At 35.4% G+C, this 17,724-nt stretch overlaps 1 protein-coding gene across 6 annotated transcripts in view; it reads right to left on the reverse strand.

Annotated features, from left to right (window-relative positions):
* Positions 1-730: 730 nt before the first annotated feature.
* Positions 731-17,724, reverse strand: part of Hppy (happyhour) — a 42,489-nt gene continuing 25,495 nt past the window's right edge. The window contains exons 7-22 of one of the 6 annotated variants that reach the window (XM_064042388.1): positions 17,351-17,455; positions 16,550-16,928; positions 15,851-15,962; positions 15,672-15,722; positions 14,652-14,690; positions 12,552-13,414; positions 12,065-12,201; positions 11,625-11,706; positions 11,040-11,162; positions 10,337-10,474; positions 9,310-9,434; positions 8,676-8,808; positions 7,792-7,910; positions 6,972-7,101; positions 6,015-6,141; positions 731-5,389 (exon numbers count right to left, since the gene is read on the reverse strand). In XM_064042388.1, the coding sequence (XP_063898458.1) occupies positions 5,290-5,389; positions 6,015-6,141; positions 6,972-7,101; positions 7,792-7,910; positions 8,676-8,808; positions 9,310-9,434; positions 10,337-10,474; positions 11,040-11,162; positions 11,625-11,706; positions 12,065-12,201; positions 12,552-13,414; positions 14,652-14,690; positions 15,672-15,722; positions 15,851-15,962; positions 16,550-16,928; positions 17,351-17,455 (2,763 nt within the window). In that variant the 3' untranslated portion in view covers positions 731-5,289. Of the gene's footprint in view, positions 5,390-6,014; positions 6,142-6,891; positions 7,102-7,791; positions 7,911-8,675; positions 8,809-9,309; positions 9,435-10,336; positions 10,475-11,033; positions 11,163-11,624; positions 11,707-12,064; positions 12,202-12,551; positions 13,415-14,651; positions 14,691-15,671; positions 15,723-15,850; positions 15,963-16,549; positions 16,929-17,350; positions 17,456-17,724 lie in introns of those variants that run through there. The other 5 variants (XM_064042384.1, XM_064042383.1, XM_064042386.1 and 2 more) reach the window with 5 other exon arrangements.

Raw genomic sequence — 17,724 nt, forward strand, 5'->3', positions numbered from 1 at the left:
TAGCCAAAAACCTGCTGAATAGACTCGATTTTTCCCACATGAGAAATATTTTAACAGATGACATTTTAAGGTGTAATCCCACTGCAGATTACTGATAACTATTTCTTCTACAGCTGAAAACTTTATAAAAATAAACTAGGTTCTATGGCTCATTTTGTTGCAAGCATCTTTTATACTATTTTCCTCTTTTTATCGCAAGTACTACAACTTCAGAAAAGAGGTACTAAATAAATATAGGTCCAACTTATACATTTTTCTGCAGTGAGATCATCAAATCACTATGGTATCTAAAATAAAAACATTAACATTAAGTTTTTAGCTCAAACCATTATTTCTGAAATATCTTGCAAGACAAAAAAAATATATACGAGCATTTTATGCTAATTTAAACATCTACAATTAATAATTATTGTTTTAATAGACTTTTAATGCCAGACTTTGTTTAATATAATATTTATTTTTATAAATTCTAAAGAGCAGGTAATTATTATCTTCAATATAAATAGTTTTGATTTGTTAGTCACACATAAAAGTTTTATTATTTAGAGAAATAAATTTAATAAATCTTACAATAAAATAACCTGTGTTTATGTAGACTTTGTAAGAAATATTTAGGGGGCTTATTTTAAACAGTTCGGCCATATTGTTTTTCATGATTTTCGCGCCGGTATGTGACTAACAAATCAAAATACGCATTAACTTCAGTACTGGTGTTCAAGTGTTTAAATAAATATAAAATAAATATAAATATACCTACTGTTACATCTAAATACTAAACGGGACTATACGAATAATGCTATTCAATTGTTTTTATTACAGCCATTCTCAGTCCAACCGCCAATCGTTTTGGCATTCTCCATATTTTTTAAACAAACATATTAACTAGCTTATTATTTTGATTATTATATGTACCTATGTATGTAGAGGTCCAAATTCATAAAAAAGTCAGCTTTCTTAATTCAGCTGTGTACAATGAATTATCACGCTAACTTTCAAAGTAGACAGTTGTTTTAAGAAAAGCGGACGCTTAAATTTTCGTTGAACTTGGGCCTTAGTTTTGAATTCAAGAAGTTTTATACAATGTGTGCCGTACCTAATCACGTTAAATTAAATACGTAAATAGGTATACTTTTAATTTGATTTTTTCGAACAAAAGTAAATAGAAAAAAATGTGCGAGAGTTAGAACACCATTTTAATAAGTACATTGCGTAATTCTTTCGTTTTCATAATTATTGTTATAAATTATAAAAACGAAAAATGAGTCCTGTGGCTAAACCACTCGATGGATTTGGTTAACATTTTTGGAATTCCCTATATCTTTACCTTACCTTTGATGATAGGATTTAATGTGATTAAGTACAACACACCCGATATACAACAGTAGAAGAATAACTAGAAACTTTATAGATTAAAATATACTTTATTTATAGGAATAGTTTTAAGCAATAAACTTACTCCTACATTCCATCTAGCAAATAATAACCTAGTTAATATGAGAGCATGAGAATAGAATGACAGAGAAATTCGAAGCGATGTGTAAATTATATTATTTTGGCAAATTAAACACAGTTCATGCTAGAATTAAGCGAAGTAAGTCCTTTTGCAAACTTTTATTTAGAATAAAGATTTTAGCTTCCTTTTTGAAATATATCTCACAATGTACTTCGCTTAATTATAGATAAGTTTTTTTCCATTCAATATCATTACCGTAAAGCCGCTAGCAGTACCCATTTTCTGTGTAGCTCAGGGTAGGAATAAGTATTACATTTAAAATTACTTTTCTTCCTTCCCTGCTACGCACATCTTGTAGTCCAGTGGGGCATAGAAGCGATTCATTATCTCACTAAGTTACATAAATAGTAAATTCTATAACTATTGCATCAACCCCATTATAATCAATGCTGATAAAATATAAACCATGTCCATCCGTATAACTAGCTATTTTAAATCCAAAAACAATAAAGGGAAAATAACAAAAAATAAAAACAAAAAAATTGTACGAAATAAAATTTATTGGAAGGTATATAAATAAAAAGGATTATTTAAAAAAGCTACACATTTTACATTCGGACAGCGATATTCTTGAAATAATAATGTAAACTTTGATCTAGCACTTTAACTAATAGTTATTTCATAAAAAAGAGTAATATTTTGTGTTGTTCCACATCAAGTATGCTAGACAGTGACATTTAAAAACATTTATAATACATAGATTAAAATATATACATCTGTAATACAACAAAAGTAAATAAAAGTTATGATAAGTTTCCGACTGAATTTCATAGTTTTACAATAACAAATGACGGTAATTTCGTGGTTAAGCTGGTCCGTTTTATATACGAAACAAAATTTCTAAAATCAGATTTAAAAATAATACCAATTTGAGACTAAGAAGATTGTAGGTATAGAGGCATTGCAGATCAATCAAGTTCTGATATCAACAATTATTTTTTCACCAACAAACTGACTTTACATTTGACCAGTTTAACTAAAGTTAAGTGAATAATTTCATTGTGCATCTGATTATTTAAGTAAATAAAATACTCACTTTATTTCCAGAGTTTTCTGCCTTCTAGGGAATAATTTTTATACCTACAAGCCTCTTGTTCGAGACCAGCCCATAACTATCAAATGGATTATTGAAAGTAAAATTATAGCACAACCATGTTAAAAACAAAATTCAGACTTGATTATATTGCATTTAAAGAAAAATGTTAAAAATCAAAGCGTCAAGTAACCTTACAATTCACTGTCGAATACGCACTGGATTTAAAATTACTTATTATTCACAAAAATCACATTAATACTCAGATAAAACAAAATTTTAGAAGGGATAAAAAACAAAGTTTAACATGTGGACTTTAAAATTGAAGTGGTATAAGTCTTTTAGTCCACTGAGAGTGAAAATAAATAATTTCGAAGCTGTAACTTAAAATACGACAAAAAAATAAGTTGGATTGACTTGAAGAGATTTTCTTAGTCAGTACGACTGATTTCATGATCGTAAAAACGAGACCAAAATTCCACGCTAAGCTAAGAATTCCGTTTGCTAACACATTTATACCGCAAATAAATATTTTTCTGGAATCTCTTTAGCTACCGGTGGAACCAAACTTTAACTGTCAAAATCATTACAAAAAAAAAAGATTTTTTTGTTTAATTACAATAACTATGACTAACGATATTATACAATTCCACTAAAACTAACTGGAATAATTATTTTATATTTACAAAAAAAAACCGTTACAGAAGCGTGTTCTTTCTCAAAATTTCTATTTAATGAAAATTGTCTTTTATAATTTTTTTCTTCGTTACACGTACGATCACATGTTGTGATATTTTAATATTAAATTAAAACAATGAATAAATAAAATACTATTTTTATTTAAAATATAGTGAGTAAAAGATCTGTTAATATTTTTTATTTCGTTATGTTTAGGGGCTGAATACACCCCGATCGTATCATCACAAGATTTTAAAATTAAATATAGTTATCGTAATTAGTGATGGGCTAACTGAGGTTTTGATCGATAGTAGAAATTATCGACTATGTAATGTCGTATATTCCTTCCCTCAACTATTTTTTGGCAGTCATGAAAGTGTTGAGTTAGCTTGAACATTTATATTTCCGTTTGGTCGAAACAAACACTGGTTTTATAGTAAACAAACCGACCAAAACCTCAGTTAACTAATCTTAACTTTTAACATTTTATACATGTTTATTTAAAATACCTTAGCAATGCTATCACAGCAACTAACTGTTAGATATTAGAAATAAATGTTATTTCGCATATTCCTTTAGTAATTTTGTTATTTGCAGTACTTTTTATGCAAAGTAAATTGCAATAATTATAACCCTTTATATAAATGGGTTGTCAAACAAAATAAAAACTTCATTTGTTTTTTAATGACCTCTGGCTGTGACAGACAAGACGTAATGTCATAAAGTGACATTTGACATCTGTGACATTATGATGTCACAATTATGTCTAATGCCCGTAAAATTGTTAGGCCAGAGATACTCAAACTTTACCTGAATAATTATTTTATGTTGAGTATCTCTGACTAAGCCAATTTATATTACTAGAGGTAGGACTTAAAAATATTGGTTTTTATTGCAACTGATATGACCAAAAAACAACCACAAATGTTCTACTTGACAAAAAAAAAATTTTTCACCTCTAGTAACGTGAATAATTATCGATAGTTTTAAATAATAGTTAATTCATACGACGTTTGTATAGAAGGGAGATTAAATAAGATATTTCCAACTAATTGCGTTTGCTATTCAAACTTATTGCTTCAGTTTTTAGGAATGATTTTATCTAAATACTTCGTACACAGTGGCTTGCTTGTTATTTTATTATATTTCTTTCGATTATTTAAATATTTAATACGGGTATTAAACCAGCTGCTTTTTGGTATAGAAAATATGTATTGTCTCAGTTTACAATTATTTTTAAAAATTGTATGTAGTTGTTAGTTTTTCGCACGTATTTGAGAATAAGTAAAACAACATACAAAATAATGGTGGAATTTTTGGATTTTGCCACTGTGTAGAAGTAAAAAAATGGCAGTGATGTGGGAATTTTAACGACAATAAATTTACAATTAACTAAACTTTACTTTTTCTAGGATCACTTTAATGTAAAATCGTTGATAGACCGCCATATTGGATTTTCAAACGAAGACGATATAGCTAGTGGTGTTCTGTAGCATTTTCTACATCGATTTGTATCGATAGCCGGTTGTTTTATCTCGAATAATCTTGATTACGCATGCATATTCATTTCTTGATTAAATATTCTTTGTACGAATATTTTTATAACGATCTTTGGGATGAGATTTTACCTTTGTATGGGAGCTAAAATGCCATTTATTTGATAGCCGTATATCGACTTTAATTATTGATAATAATAAATGGGTATTACAGTATGACGATAATACTTGTTAAAATACAAAAACATCTCTATCGGGAACTAACGCTTATCATAACTGGCTTAGCAAGCGTTTAATGGTTATACTGATTTCCAACCTCCTAGCCACTTCATCGATTATTCAAATCGATAAAACTGAAAAACATTTATCGATATTCCTGCAGTTCTTTATCGATAAACAAATAATCATTTTTAATGTCTTTTTTTGTGGAAAAAATCCAAACAAAAATGCATTACTAAAACCTCTGTCGTAAATAACAAACCTTCGTGTTAAAAAGTGTCGTTTAGTCACTTTTTCCTCGTGGTACTATGAAGTACCGGGTTGTGGTCCGCTGGTAGTACCGTGGTACTTCAATAGGAAGCTTCATGTCCCGCCAGGATGTAGAGATCATTGCCGTCCTCGCCGGATAACGTGTTGTTTTGGAGTACATGCGATTCTAATACTACGACCCTGGAATTATGAAATTAAAATATTTGAAATTTTCATTTTTATGTCCGGTGTTTGAACACAATTATCTGCGATTTATCTATTAATTTTTAAAGGAAAAATGTTAGTAGGTCTCCTGCTCACAGTTAAGTCAAAGTGCGGATTGATCGATCATAAAGTTAGGCAACTCTTGGCGTAGTCGATCCTTAGATGGGTGACCATTTTTCATGATGTGTTCTTTCGTGTTTCAGAAAGTACGATAAACTGGTCCCGGTTGTCATTTAAACATCTTTGGCAGCATGTATCAATACATACAAACTGTAATATCATGTATTTTGTATGTATGTAGTTTCTTGCCTGTTTTTCTCCATAGGAAGCTACTTTTGGAATGGGCAACTAGAACTAAACTTATTTATATTTTTGACGTTCATGAGTAACTTGTAAAGGCCTAAATGAAACAAATGATTTGACTTTGCAGTCATTATGAGTAGTCAGAAAGAAGGCAGAAAGCCCGGGTAACTTAGTCGAGGTCAGATAGACAGTCGCTCCTTGTGGCACATGGTATTCAGCTGCATACAGTTAGACTGGAAGCCGACCCCCACATAGTTGGGAAAAGGCTCGGAAGATGATGATGATGGAAGGTACTGACTTGTCATGCGGCAGCAGGCGGTACGCGCGGGAGGCGTCGGTGATCTCCTGCGTCACCTCGGCATTGCGGAGGGACCGGCCCTGCACGCCGTGACGGTGGAACGCCAGCACCGAGTCCGCTAGGCATACTGGATAAACACAATGACAAGCATTAGTTAAGTATTGTAGTAGACATTTTATGTACCAAATTCTAGTGGAATAATAAAACCGACGCTACAAAAGTCCATGGTGATAGTAAGTGACCCTGAGGCCTCTAATAACCTAACAGTGATCACTTATAGCCACTAGTGAACGTAATGGAAACGCGATAAACATGACCCCCTAACGACCCAAGACCCCAATTAACCACTAGACCCCTAACGACCCCTTTGCTGATATCCCTTACGTTATAATGACATCACATTATACAAAACCCTAACTAACCCCTAGTGACCTCAAACTGACCCCAATCCATGGACATATTTCCATGGACGACAGCTGTGCCGGGATAATGTCCACTACGTTCCCGTGGCACACTAAAACCCACATTGTACAAGACCCCCACTGACCACATGACCCCCTAGTGACCCCTGTACACTCACGTATGCTGTCGATGTTGAAGTCGAACTGTATCCGCGACAGCAGCTTGTTGCGGCGCTTGTCGTCGTCGTGTCGCCATGACGGCGGTAGTACCGGGATTATGTCCACTACGTTCTCGTGGCACACTAACACCCACATTGTACAAGACCCCCACTGCCCACATGACCCCCTAGTGACCCCTGTACACTCACGTATGCTGTCGATGTTGAAGTCGAACTGTATCCGCGACAGCAGCTTGTTGCGGCGCTTGTCGTCGTCGTGTCGCCATGACGGCGGTAGTACCGGGATTATGTCCACTACGTTCTCGTGGCACACTAACACCCACATTGTACAAGACCCCACTGCCCACATGACCCCCTAGTGACCCCTGTACACTCACGTATGCTGTCGATGTTGAAGTCGAACTGTATCCGCGACAGCAGCTTGTTGCGGCGCTTGTCGTCGTCGTGTCGCCATGACGGCGGCAGTACCGGGATTATGTCCACTACGTTCTCGTGGCATACTAACACCTGGAAAAAAGTAAATAAAAGTTGAAAAAACTAAGTCATTTTGTTTCAACAAAGATATGGGAAAATATCTAATTAAGGGCCCACACAAAACTGCGAAAGTATGGTAACCCTACCAAACGGGTTGCCGAACAAAATAGCATCGCATTGCAGTTTTGTGTAAGCGCCCTATATTTACGCATAATTGTAAAAACTAAACGCAAAAAGATGGTTGTTCGCGCTAGATTCATCTGGAAATAAATTACTGAGAAAATTTCAAAAACTGATGTGAAGATTATTCAAAAAATTTACGAATAATATTTCAAATATTTAACACAAAAAACTACAAAGAATAATTTAAATAATGTCTTCTTCTTGCCCTGTTCCTATTCCAAGTTATTTGGAATCTAAGGTTAGCCCGCGTCTTTGTTCGCGTGGAATAGTGACTTCCGGCAGATTTTTGGTTTTACCCACATAGTTCCTCTCTCTATAGATGCCGAATTTTGACCAATAAATGGCGCTGTATGTCCAGAATTTTTATTTTTTGTAATAAAAATTTCCTATGTCCTTTCTAAAGTTCTAAACTATGTCTGTGGAGATCTAAGGGGGAGGCCTATGTTCAGCAGTGGACGTCCTATGGCTGAGATGATGATGATGAAACTATGTCTGTACCAAATTTCACACAAATCGGTTCAGTAGTTTAGTGCTACTTACGGAATCCTTATTGAGCTGATGCACAGCCCTGAGCGTGTGCAGTCGCTCGGGGCGCGGGATGACGGTGTTGGAGCCCCCCACGCACGACTCCAGCTCCTCCGAGTGGAACCACGTCGCTCCTGAGAATGAGAAGAAATTGGTAAGTCAGTATTTTGGTGGTAGATACTGATTTCTATGGTGTAATTAAGTCTTTTTGCCCGTTGTTAAGATAAAAGGAGGGGTTGAATTGTCTGACAGAATGTTTAAAACGTTTGATCTTCTTTGGCAAAATATATATTCGATTGTGAACACTAATTGCATGATGCAGAAAACGCAAAGAATAATGTAATCTACAATTCTGATGAAATTATTTCTCAGTCCACATTGTATAAAATATATGATTATGTCCTCCCAGACGTGTCCGTCGACGGCGACACCCTGTCAATTCCCGGCAATCTGTCTTCGCTCATGGGCCCGGTAGTGACTTGCGAACCCGAATTTATTTTTAAAAACTCGGTCACATGATGCACAGTAGAGCTCTCCGTTTGCATTAAAGGTGTAATTAAACGAGTATACAAAACTTCGAGTCCCACCGTCTTGAAGACCCTGACGGTAAACGCCTGGCCCGTAAAACTCGTCCTAAACCGACGTATAAAATATATAACGTAGTCATAATGCAGATTTGCTCATTTCAATACTTTCTTGAAAAGTCTTGGACGCTTTTCCTCGCTTCCAACCATATCCGAGTTGTAGTGCCATGTTGGCCCATGAAATACGACTTTTTCATGAAATGATCGAGCATTTTAACAAAACTGAAATTATTGAAATTCAGTATTGGAAATTTTTCAATAATTCTCACTATATTCTATACACAATATATTGTACGTATGTATCTATGTATTTACCAGAGTTAATATTGAGCAGGTTGAGGCGCAGCGGCTTGCGCGTGGCGCCGACGCACAGCAGCGGGTACTCCAGCTCCGGCGTGATCATCAGCTCGAACACCAGCAGCGGGGACGGCAGCACGCATTCTATGTTCTGGAGACAATTAAATAATATGAACACCAAATTCTAAAATGGTTGGTTCAAAGTAGAGTGAAAAACAACCCCCAAAATGACCACCCTTCATCATATACTATGTGTTTTTGCTGGGAAGAAATGGTGCAACAAACTCTCAAGCAATAGATTTGACAATATTTAAATTATTATTATTCTTTAATTCACGCAAAAACAATTTAACACACTGAAAACAGAGAAATAATGCACAACGGCGAGCTTAATCCAGGGTTGGGTTCTTTAAATGTCCTTTAAAAAAAATACGTCAAAATTCACGGTAAACAGTAGAATACTGACATATAATATATTGTCGATGACAATAGGTCTGAAAGTAGAACTCTGTTGAATTAAAGTAAAACAAAAAACTAATACATGACGAGTCCCATTTCGCAAAGTTTTTAGCTTGTTGATAAAGCCAGAGTTGCTTTTCTCATTTATAATACCTATTAAGTAATAATTAATAATATCTTAATTAGTATTTACCTTAAGCAGCATGAACTTCCTGAGCGGGTCGTACCACTGCATGAGGAACAGCCCCGCGGGCGTGGCGCCGCACAGGTACTTGTACCCGTTGTACGGGTTGCGGGCCACCGCACAACGCATGCAACCTGCAGGCAACGAGAATATAAATAAATAAAATCATCATCATCTCCCTCGAGCCTTTCCCCAACTATGTATGGGTTCGGCTTCCAGTCTAACCAGATGCGGCTGAGTACCAGTGTTTTACAAGGAGCGACTGCCCTATCTGACCTCTTCAACCCAGTTACCCGGGCAATCCAATACCTCTTGGTTAGACTGGTGTCAGACTTACTGGCTTCTGACTACCCGTAACGACTGCCAATGATGTTCAATGACAGCCGGGACCTACAGTTTAACGTGCCATCCGAAACACAGTTATTGGTGTCTAAGATATACTTAGAAAGTACATACAAACTTAGAAAAGTTGCAATGGTACTTGCCTGACCTGGAATCGAACCCACACTTGAGATGTACATCATACTAGAGATGTTGGTTCTTTTACCCACTAGGCCACCACGACTTTTTATATTTTTAGTATATCTTATTTCGTTATGTACTTAAATAATAAGGTCTAACAAAATGTTTACCTAATATAATTTTACTCCAAATATTTTATAACTTTGAAAAACTAATTAACGCACTCTGATTCAAAAGCATACAAGCTGTGCTTATTGGCTCAACGTCAATGCAAGCATAATGTAAAGTTACTTTTAGTCAATATACAATAATTATACTGTTAGCTGCCAGTGGTTACATAGAGGGCAGCAGAAACGAGCGACCATAGACACCCCACCATTCAGCCGTGTGTCTCTGCTTGGATGATTCTTTTTCCGAACGTCATTGTGACATGACATGTTATAGTTTGACGGAAATACGATTTTTGATTAATCTTAGTTTATTTTCATGTTAAAACTATGTCTTGTTATTTCCTTGTTAAATAAACCTGCTTATGGTTCTTAAAAATACACTATATTACTATATGAGTACATACCTCTAGTATCAGGAACGCGTGTAGTATTGGCGAAGCGTCGCGGCAGCAGTCGCGGGGCTAACCCTCTGAGGGAGCGAGCTCCTCGCGCTGACCCTGAGAGAGCCAGCAACTCGTGACGATATAGTGATGCCGTTTTACCTGGAGAAAACGGTAAGAGTTATGTGTAAGAAATGGTGTCAGAACAAAAAAGTTAAAATTAGTTAAACATTTGGTACGATATAAAGAAAATTCGTTTTTTTTTTTAACCAATGTCTTATTAACTTCAGGTCGTACAAAGCTGAGATTCTGCAAATTCATAAAGATCAATTATACCATACGATATATTACTAAGACAAGCTAGGGGCTCATACCAACTCGAAGAAACATACGTAATCGATCGATACAAAACAAGTTGTTAATATCGTCGTTACAAAAATTGTTTGACACTTTATGGACTGAAAGTTTATTTCTTTCAAATAATTTCATATCGAATCATTTCACTTTTATCCTGAACGGACGATAAGATAACTTCAATTCTATCAACTTCATTTCTTAGACCCGGTAGAAGGTTTTAGGATAGTTTTTGTCACCATCCGGCTACGGGACGCGGGTGAAACCGCGGGCGAAAGCTAGTAAAATTATACAATGTCTTCTTTCCACCACCACCACGCAAAAACCAATCTACATGAATACCCAATAAACATAAGTGATGGACTACCATTACCGGAGAGCGACATGAGCACATCCTTGATGACGTGCATCCATATCGTGCGGCGCGGACACAGCTGGTCCATCGCCGTCTCGTGCAGCTCGTTCAGGTTCAACGTGTAGATGCCTTCTTCCGCTCCTGTGGGGAAATAGGTGAAATTTAATATCTCTTTTAAGTTAAAGAGTATTGGTATATAGCCTATGCACAAATCTGGCAATACTCGATGGCAGTGCGCAAATAAATTCATCGACTCACGCAATGTTATGTGGCGAAACCTAAGACATATCAGTGTATTAAAATTACAAAATCCCCTTACAAGATCTGGGATACAAAAAATCATTGAAAGAACACTGAATTTTGTTTGCTTTTTATCTTACCAATAAAAATACCTATATATATAGATAAATCATATTACTCATAATTATGACCACTTTGACAAGAACAATCTGATGATTTTTTGTTAGAAATGCTGATTTGGACTTAAACCTAAAATGCTTGAAAAAGATTCAAAGCATGGTCAAAGCGATAAAGGCCACAATAAGTTATTATTCATATTATTATTCGTATTTCTTCTCTTTTGTGTTATGTATGTAAACTTACCTATTAGTATGTGTTGATCTCTTGTGTCGGGATGTATCCATGAAGCTGTACAGTTGATCCTCAGTGGACATCCGTTGAACACCTGCAGGTAACAAGCGCATTGAATATAGCTTTCATATTGCAAGAAACAGCGTATAAAATAGCTCAAATTATTACTGGGTTTATTATAATGGACGTCTTAAGCCTTAAGGTGTTGCTTGTCATATTTATTTCAGTACATATTTATATGTTATCTTCAGGAATGTAGAATGGAACAAATTTAGTTATTTACTGTCATTTATGTAGTTCTTTCTGTACATGTAATAGTTAAGAGATAAAATAATGTATTTTAGTATACATACTCTTTTATTTCTTGACAATCAGCGCATACAAATCAGACTTCTAGAAGGTTAGATACAAATGGCCAATTATTAAGGGGTTATATAAGTGTATACCCTTACCTTAGAGAAGCATGCCCCCATATGCACTTTAGGCGTGGGGGGCAGGCCATTGGGGGCGGCGCGCGGGGGTGTGTGGGCGCGGCGTGATCTCCCCCGCCGCGGGGGCACTGGGGGAGTTCCTCCTTCTACCACCACTACTGGGGGACGAGAAGAATATTATTACATGTGTGTCTGTATCAATAATGATATGAGAGAAAGATATGTATTTGTATTTTTCACTCAAATACAATTCTTAGTTATTACATATTGTACTTTCCTGATTTTATAGAAAGCAAGAATTGAAAATAATCCCTTATTTACTAATTAATACCTTCTGTTGCTGATTTCAAAAACTACAGATTCAGACAGTGAACTTTTTGAGTATTCACTGTCTGATTACGGAGAGCCTTACTTAAAATTAAGCACTAATACAAAAAACAAAATACAAAGTCACAATTCAAATAAAAATAAAATACAATTTTAACCTCCCACACAATATACAACTTACCCTTATTATCAACTTTGGCCTTATCTCTCTGGCTGTCAGACAAGCTCCGTTGTCTCTGCGTAGTCTTAACTTCTTCGTCAATTGCCTCCGTTTTCACGTCCCGCCCATTTTCGTCCACCATTTTGAAAATCTCATCCACGGACGAAGTTTTCCTTTTCACGTCAAGCTCACACTGACAAAATTGATTCAAGTCTATACCAGCGGTCACCGAATCCGAATGGTGTCTATTATGTTTTTTCCTATGTTCAAAAGCCTTTTCTTCCATATTTAAGCTCATATCGATTTTTCTACACAAGTCATCGTCTGTAGCTCCATTTTGTAGTTTATCGTCTTCTGAAATTCGTAACCTATTTGCGATTTGTAACGCCCTGAAGTTGGATACTGATATTTTTTGCTTTTTACAGCTTTCGCAGTAAACGATGCCTGAGTCTGTGTTTTGGTTTGAACAGTGTCTGTAGTAACTTAGTATATCTCCGTTAGAATTGCATACGTCACAGGAACATTTTGCTACGGACCTCTGTAGATCGCTCAAAGTGTTATTGTCTCTGGGTTCCGGTTTAGGGCACAGTCCACATTCGCAGTTAGCATTTCTCTGGAGGTCCAAGTGGTCGTTTTCTTGTTGGTCCACGTACATGATATCTTCGCCTATTTTCCTGCACAGAGGGTCGTCGATGGATAGTCTAGAAGCACCTATAGGACTCTGGAAGGTCGACGTGAGATTTTGATAAATATTCGCCGTCGAATTGTTGAGGAAATTCTGTTTTAACTGAATACATTGCGATAGGTGTTGGTCGTGCATCGATAGCGCAGTGTTGCCACCCTGCGCCATGTTCGCGGTTTCTGCCGTTAAAGGTAGAGTTGCCCTGTAATGAAATAAAATATCACCATTTTGGTAGTTTCTTTGTGGTAGTTTTAGTAGCTTTTTTGGGGGATGTCGCAGTGCTGTTAGGTTTGTTTTGAAGCTATTTCGAGTGCGGTTAGACACAAATGTGGGAGGGGTCATATGTTACGTGTCACGTTGTCAAGCTATACGATTATTCGTGTTAAAATAACAAGTGGTGCTGGTGGGATAAAAAACCTTTAATTATTTTAATACTGTGAGAATCGGAATATGGTTTTACGGGGTTTGTAATATACTCTTGTTTATGTTTATTTTATATTATTTGAATAAGCTGCGAAGCTGTATAATTGAACATGCTTCATGCTAGGACTACACACTATTTTGCTAAATGCTTTGCTATATTCTGATAACTTTATTTGTGTATTTATTGTTTATATTTACAGACTTTTTATGTATTTTTCTATTCGTCAGTGGCAGATTGATATCGGCATCAATAAAGCTTGGCATAGAGATTAGTGGAATCCAGTTATCCGGGAAATCTGATACCCCTTGGTAACACTGGTTGTCAGAATTTCTAGCTTCTGATTTTCCCCACAATGTATTTAGATAGATGGTTCGTCGAAAATATTTTAGGCAACAATTCCTTTGTTTTTCTTATAACAACAATATTACAATAGAATCTGAATACAATTAGAATTGTTATGTATTCACTCTGTTATTTCCAGAAGATTCTACACTTGTCTAGTTTCTTTGTTGAGAATTTGTCTTTCTCAATTTATACTTAACAGCTATTTTTCCATGGTTGCACCCTCGTCCCGTGGGAACTACTGCCCATAACGGGATTCAATATACCTAAGCTACTCGGGAATAGTGTTACCCAGTGAAAGAATTTTTAAAATCAGTTCCATAGTTTCGGAGCCTTTATGTTACAAACATATATTAGTATAGAAAATTGGTGCAGGAGAAACATTCAAAATTAAGATTACGTTTAATTATCACAAAAAGTCTGTAAAACCCATTAACTTTGGTTCATTTATGATAAAACTATTATACACATTAATCCAAACTAAACTAAATCTAAATACAGGCTGTTCGGAATATTGTCAGCACATACAGGTTGTTGTTTTTTTACCACCACATTTTTTTTCAATTTTCACTAACTTTTTTTTCTTTTTTTTTATTCCGATCAGCGTTAAAAGCTCTAAGGACATAAAACACACATATTACGCTGTTACATGCAAAGAAACCTCTCTGTTTACCTGAGCATTAACTCTTCATCGATATATTGCAAGAGGCTCCTAAAACAAGAGATAAACAGTATGATACTCACTTCACGTTGCTAAACTGCGATGTTTTTATCGTAATTTGTATGTATTTGAAGGTATTCTGTTGCTTCTCTAAAGATTTGCGAGGATTTTCGCAAGTAATGGCGTGGATTTTGAAGTGCGTTCAAATTATTTGTGGATATTTTCAAGAAACTTCCTTTACATTTATAACAAATGCAAAGAGTTTTGTATCCTAAGATGAAATTAAAATGATCAACACATATAAACTATCTTAGGTTGCAGATTTCCTAAATGACTTATTTTCAACTTAGATTGAGAATTATTTTATTTTAAATTTTTGGAGAGGAAATATACATTTTCAGTGGCACCCATAACTTTTTTTTCACCATCTACAAATGCCAAATAACACAAGTTCTTCTGGAACTGGTCCTTCTGTGTAAATGGGCGTAACTTTAAAAAAATCTAAGATTCACTGTTGGCTGATATTTCGACTTTGATAACTTTGTAATAAGGTCCAAAGTTATATAACAAAATATGCTGTTGAAAAAATACTTATTTATTTTGTTATATTAACTTTAGACATATATTTCTTTTTTAAAACACACTCAAGGCAACAACACAGCGCCATAGACAGCGAATAAAAACTCCTTACCTCGCGCAACCATAGACAACGATAGCCCATAGATAATATCCCATAGAGAAACCATAGAAGCCAAACAGAAAACCATCGCATCGAAAAATCATGCGCATTATCAAAATGTGTAACTATTCTATCATTTTGTGCAATCACACGACACTCAGGAAAAATCATTTATAAAAAAAATACTTCAAAAAAAAACTAAAATAAAAAAAAATAATTCAAACTCAAAAAAAACCGTCACCAAAAATTAATTAGCACAAAGAAAACCCTAACTGTTAGAAAAAAAATAAGAAAAAAATTCGAAAAATTTTGCGTTTTTTTGCGAGGCCAAAATTTACATTATTTTATAATACCTTAAACTCATGTTCAAAATATCATCACCCGTGATCACCCGACACCACTTGCTATAAAATATAATAAAAAAAATAATATATAAAAAAAAAACTAAAAAATAAATATATAAGTAACCAAAAAAAAGCAAGAAAAGTAAGGGAAAAACTAAGGGGATAATAAAAATTGTAGTTTAACTTACTTCTCGCTAGATGGCATTGTATCCGTAGACAAGTCTTGTGTCAAAGGATTGTGTTTGGGACAACTCATGAGTGAAGCTACGCTCCAATCTTCACTAGATTGTCTGTGGTACGCTGGAATTATATTAAAAATAGTTATTTATACTTATGGTTTTCTTTATTAATCATTAATATAAAAGATATCTCTGGATTTTTATGCTGTTCTAATGAAAAATTTACATATATGTAAACACTAGCTGGTGCCCGCGACTTCGTCTGCGCAGGTTTAGTATTTCGAACAATATGTTTACAAATTGTAGCCTATGTGTTATTCTGATTATTGTAAAGTTTCATTAAAATCCATTCAGTAGTTTTTGCGTGAAAAAGTAACAAACAAACATCCATACATCCATACATACAAACTTTCGCGTTTATAATATTAGTAGGATTGCATGATTCAAAAAATAAATTTCCTCATATTAAAAATTAAATCATAAATTATAAATAGATTAAAATTATGATATGAATAAGAGTCATATTGTGAGTGATCAATAATCTCACGGACATAAATAAAATTTTAAATTGTTAGATTAACTTTGACATACAAGTCCATATTTTTTTTGTATTTAAGCTTTGATCAGGCTCTATGGCCGAAATATATAACTTAACCTTACATACCCTTATATACCTTAAATAAATACATTATGTAGAAAACTACTCACCACTCCTCTTAATAGTATCCCCATCACAACTCCTATTAACCTCCGCACTAAAATTAATCACTTTCGGCATAGACCGTACACTCAAGTCATCATCGGCATCCAGATCAACGATTGGTGAATCATCATAGACTCCGGACCTCCTATTGGCCGGTTCGCGCCCCTCCCCCGTCATTAGCCGCACGCGATTGGCCGTGGCGATGGCGTCGTCGTGTATAAGAGAGGTGGGACGGGTGGTGGCGGGCAGTCCGTGGTCGGTGAGCAGACTGCGCGGACGCACGTGGTTGTTGGAGTGGCGCTGTTGCGTTTGTTCGGCGAGGACTCGGCGTCCGCCGCGGCCGGTGTGCTTTGACGCTATGCGTTGTGGTACGTTTGACATGGCCTGTGGAAGGATGATTTTGTATTAGAACTTTTGTTGCAACTAAAGTTACATCTAACTCAGTCAGGATAACTGACTTTGTATCAAACCCTGAAGTGAAAAACCATACCACATGTGTCCCATTTTATCATAATAAGCAATAGTCTATGGAAAACGAAGGAATTATTCCCCAACTGTAATTTTGAAGATATCCATAAAAGTCATACGGATAGACAAAAGCCCAAACGTCTGACAACCAGCCTTACGAAGAGATAGGTAAATATCCAATCGTCGAAGTAACTGGGTTGATGAGGTCAGATAGGCAGTCGCTCCATGTGACACACTAGTACTCAGCTGCATCCGGTTAGACTGGAAAGCAACCCCAACATAGTTGGGAAAATGGCTAGACAGATGCTAATTACTAGACAGATGCTGATAAAACTCACGGTATCCTCATCAGGCTCGGTATTGCAGTGGCTGGGAGGGTTGGAGTACTTGTGTAGTAGTTCTATTGCCAGCCGCTTGCTCATGTCTTGTTGAAAGAACGCGTGCTGAAATACAGAAAATATCATGAAAGTAACGTTTTATATAAATTGTAATTTTAAAGATAGGAGGTATTCCTCACGTCAAATACCTCTAGATCAAGGATAATCATATATCAGTATTGCTAAGCAAATAAAAGTTGTTATTTATGGCGACATTATTTCATTTTATTGTATTCTCCAAATTTTCACTGTCAGTTATCTGTTACTTTTACGTATTTCAAAGAAGAGTTTTTTGTATTGTACCCTAGAAACTACAAAATTGATTTCAAAAATTC

The sequence above is a fragment of the Helicoverpa armigera genome, chromosome 28, assembly GCF_030705265.1.
Source record: "Helicoverpa armigera isolate CAAS_96S chromosome 28, ASM3070526v1, whole genome shotgun sequence".
Lineage (NCBI taxonomy): Eukaryota > Metazoa > Arthropoda > Insecta > Lepidoptera > Noctuidae > Helicoverpa > Helicoverpa armigera.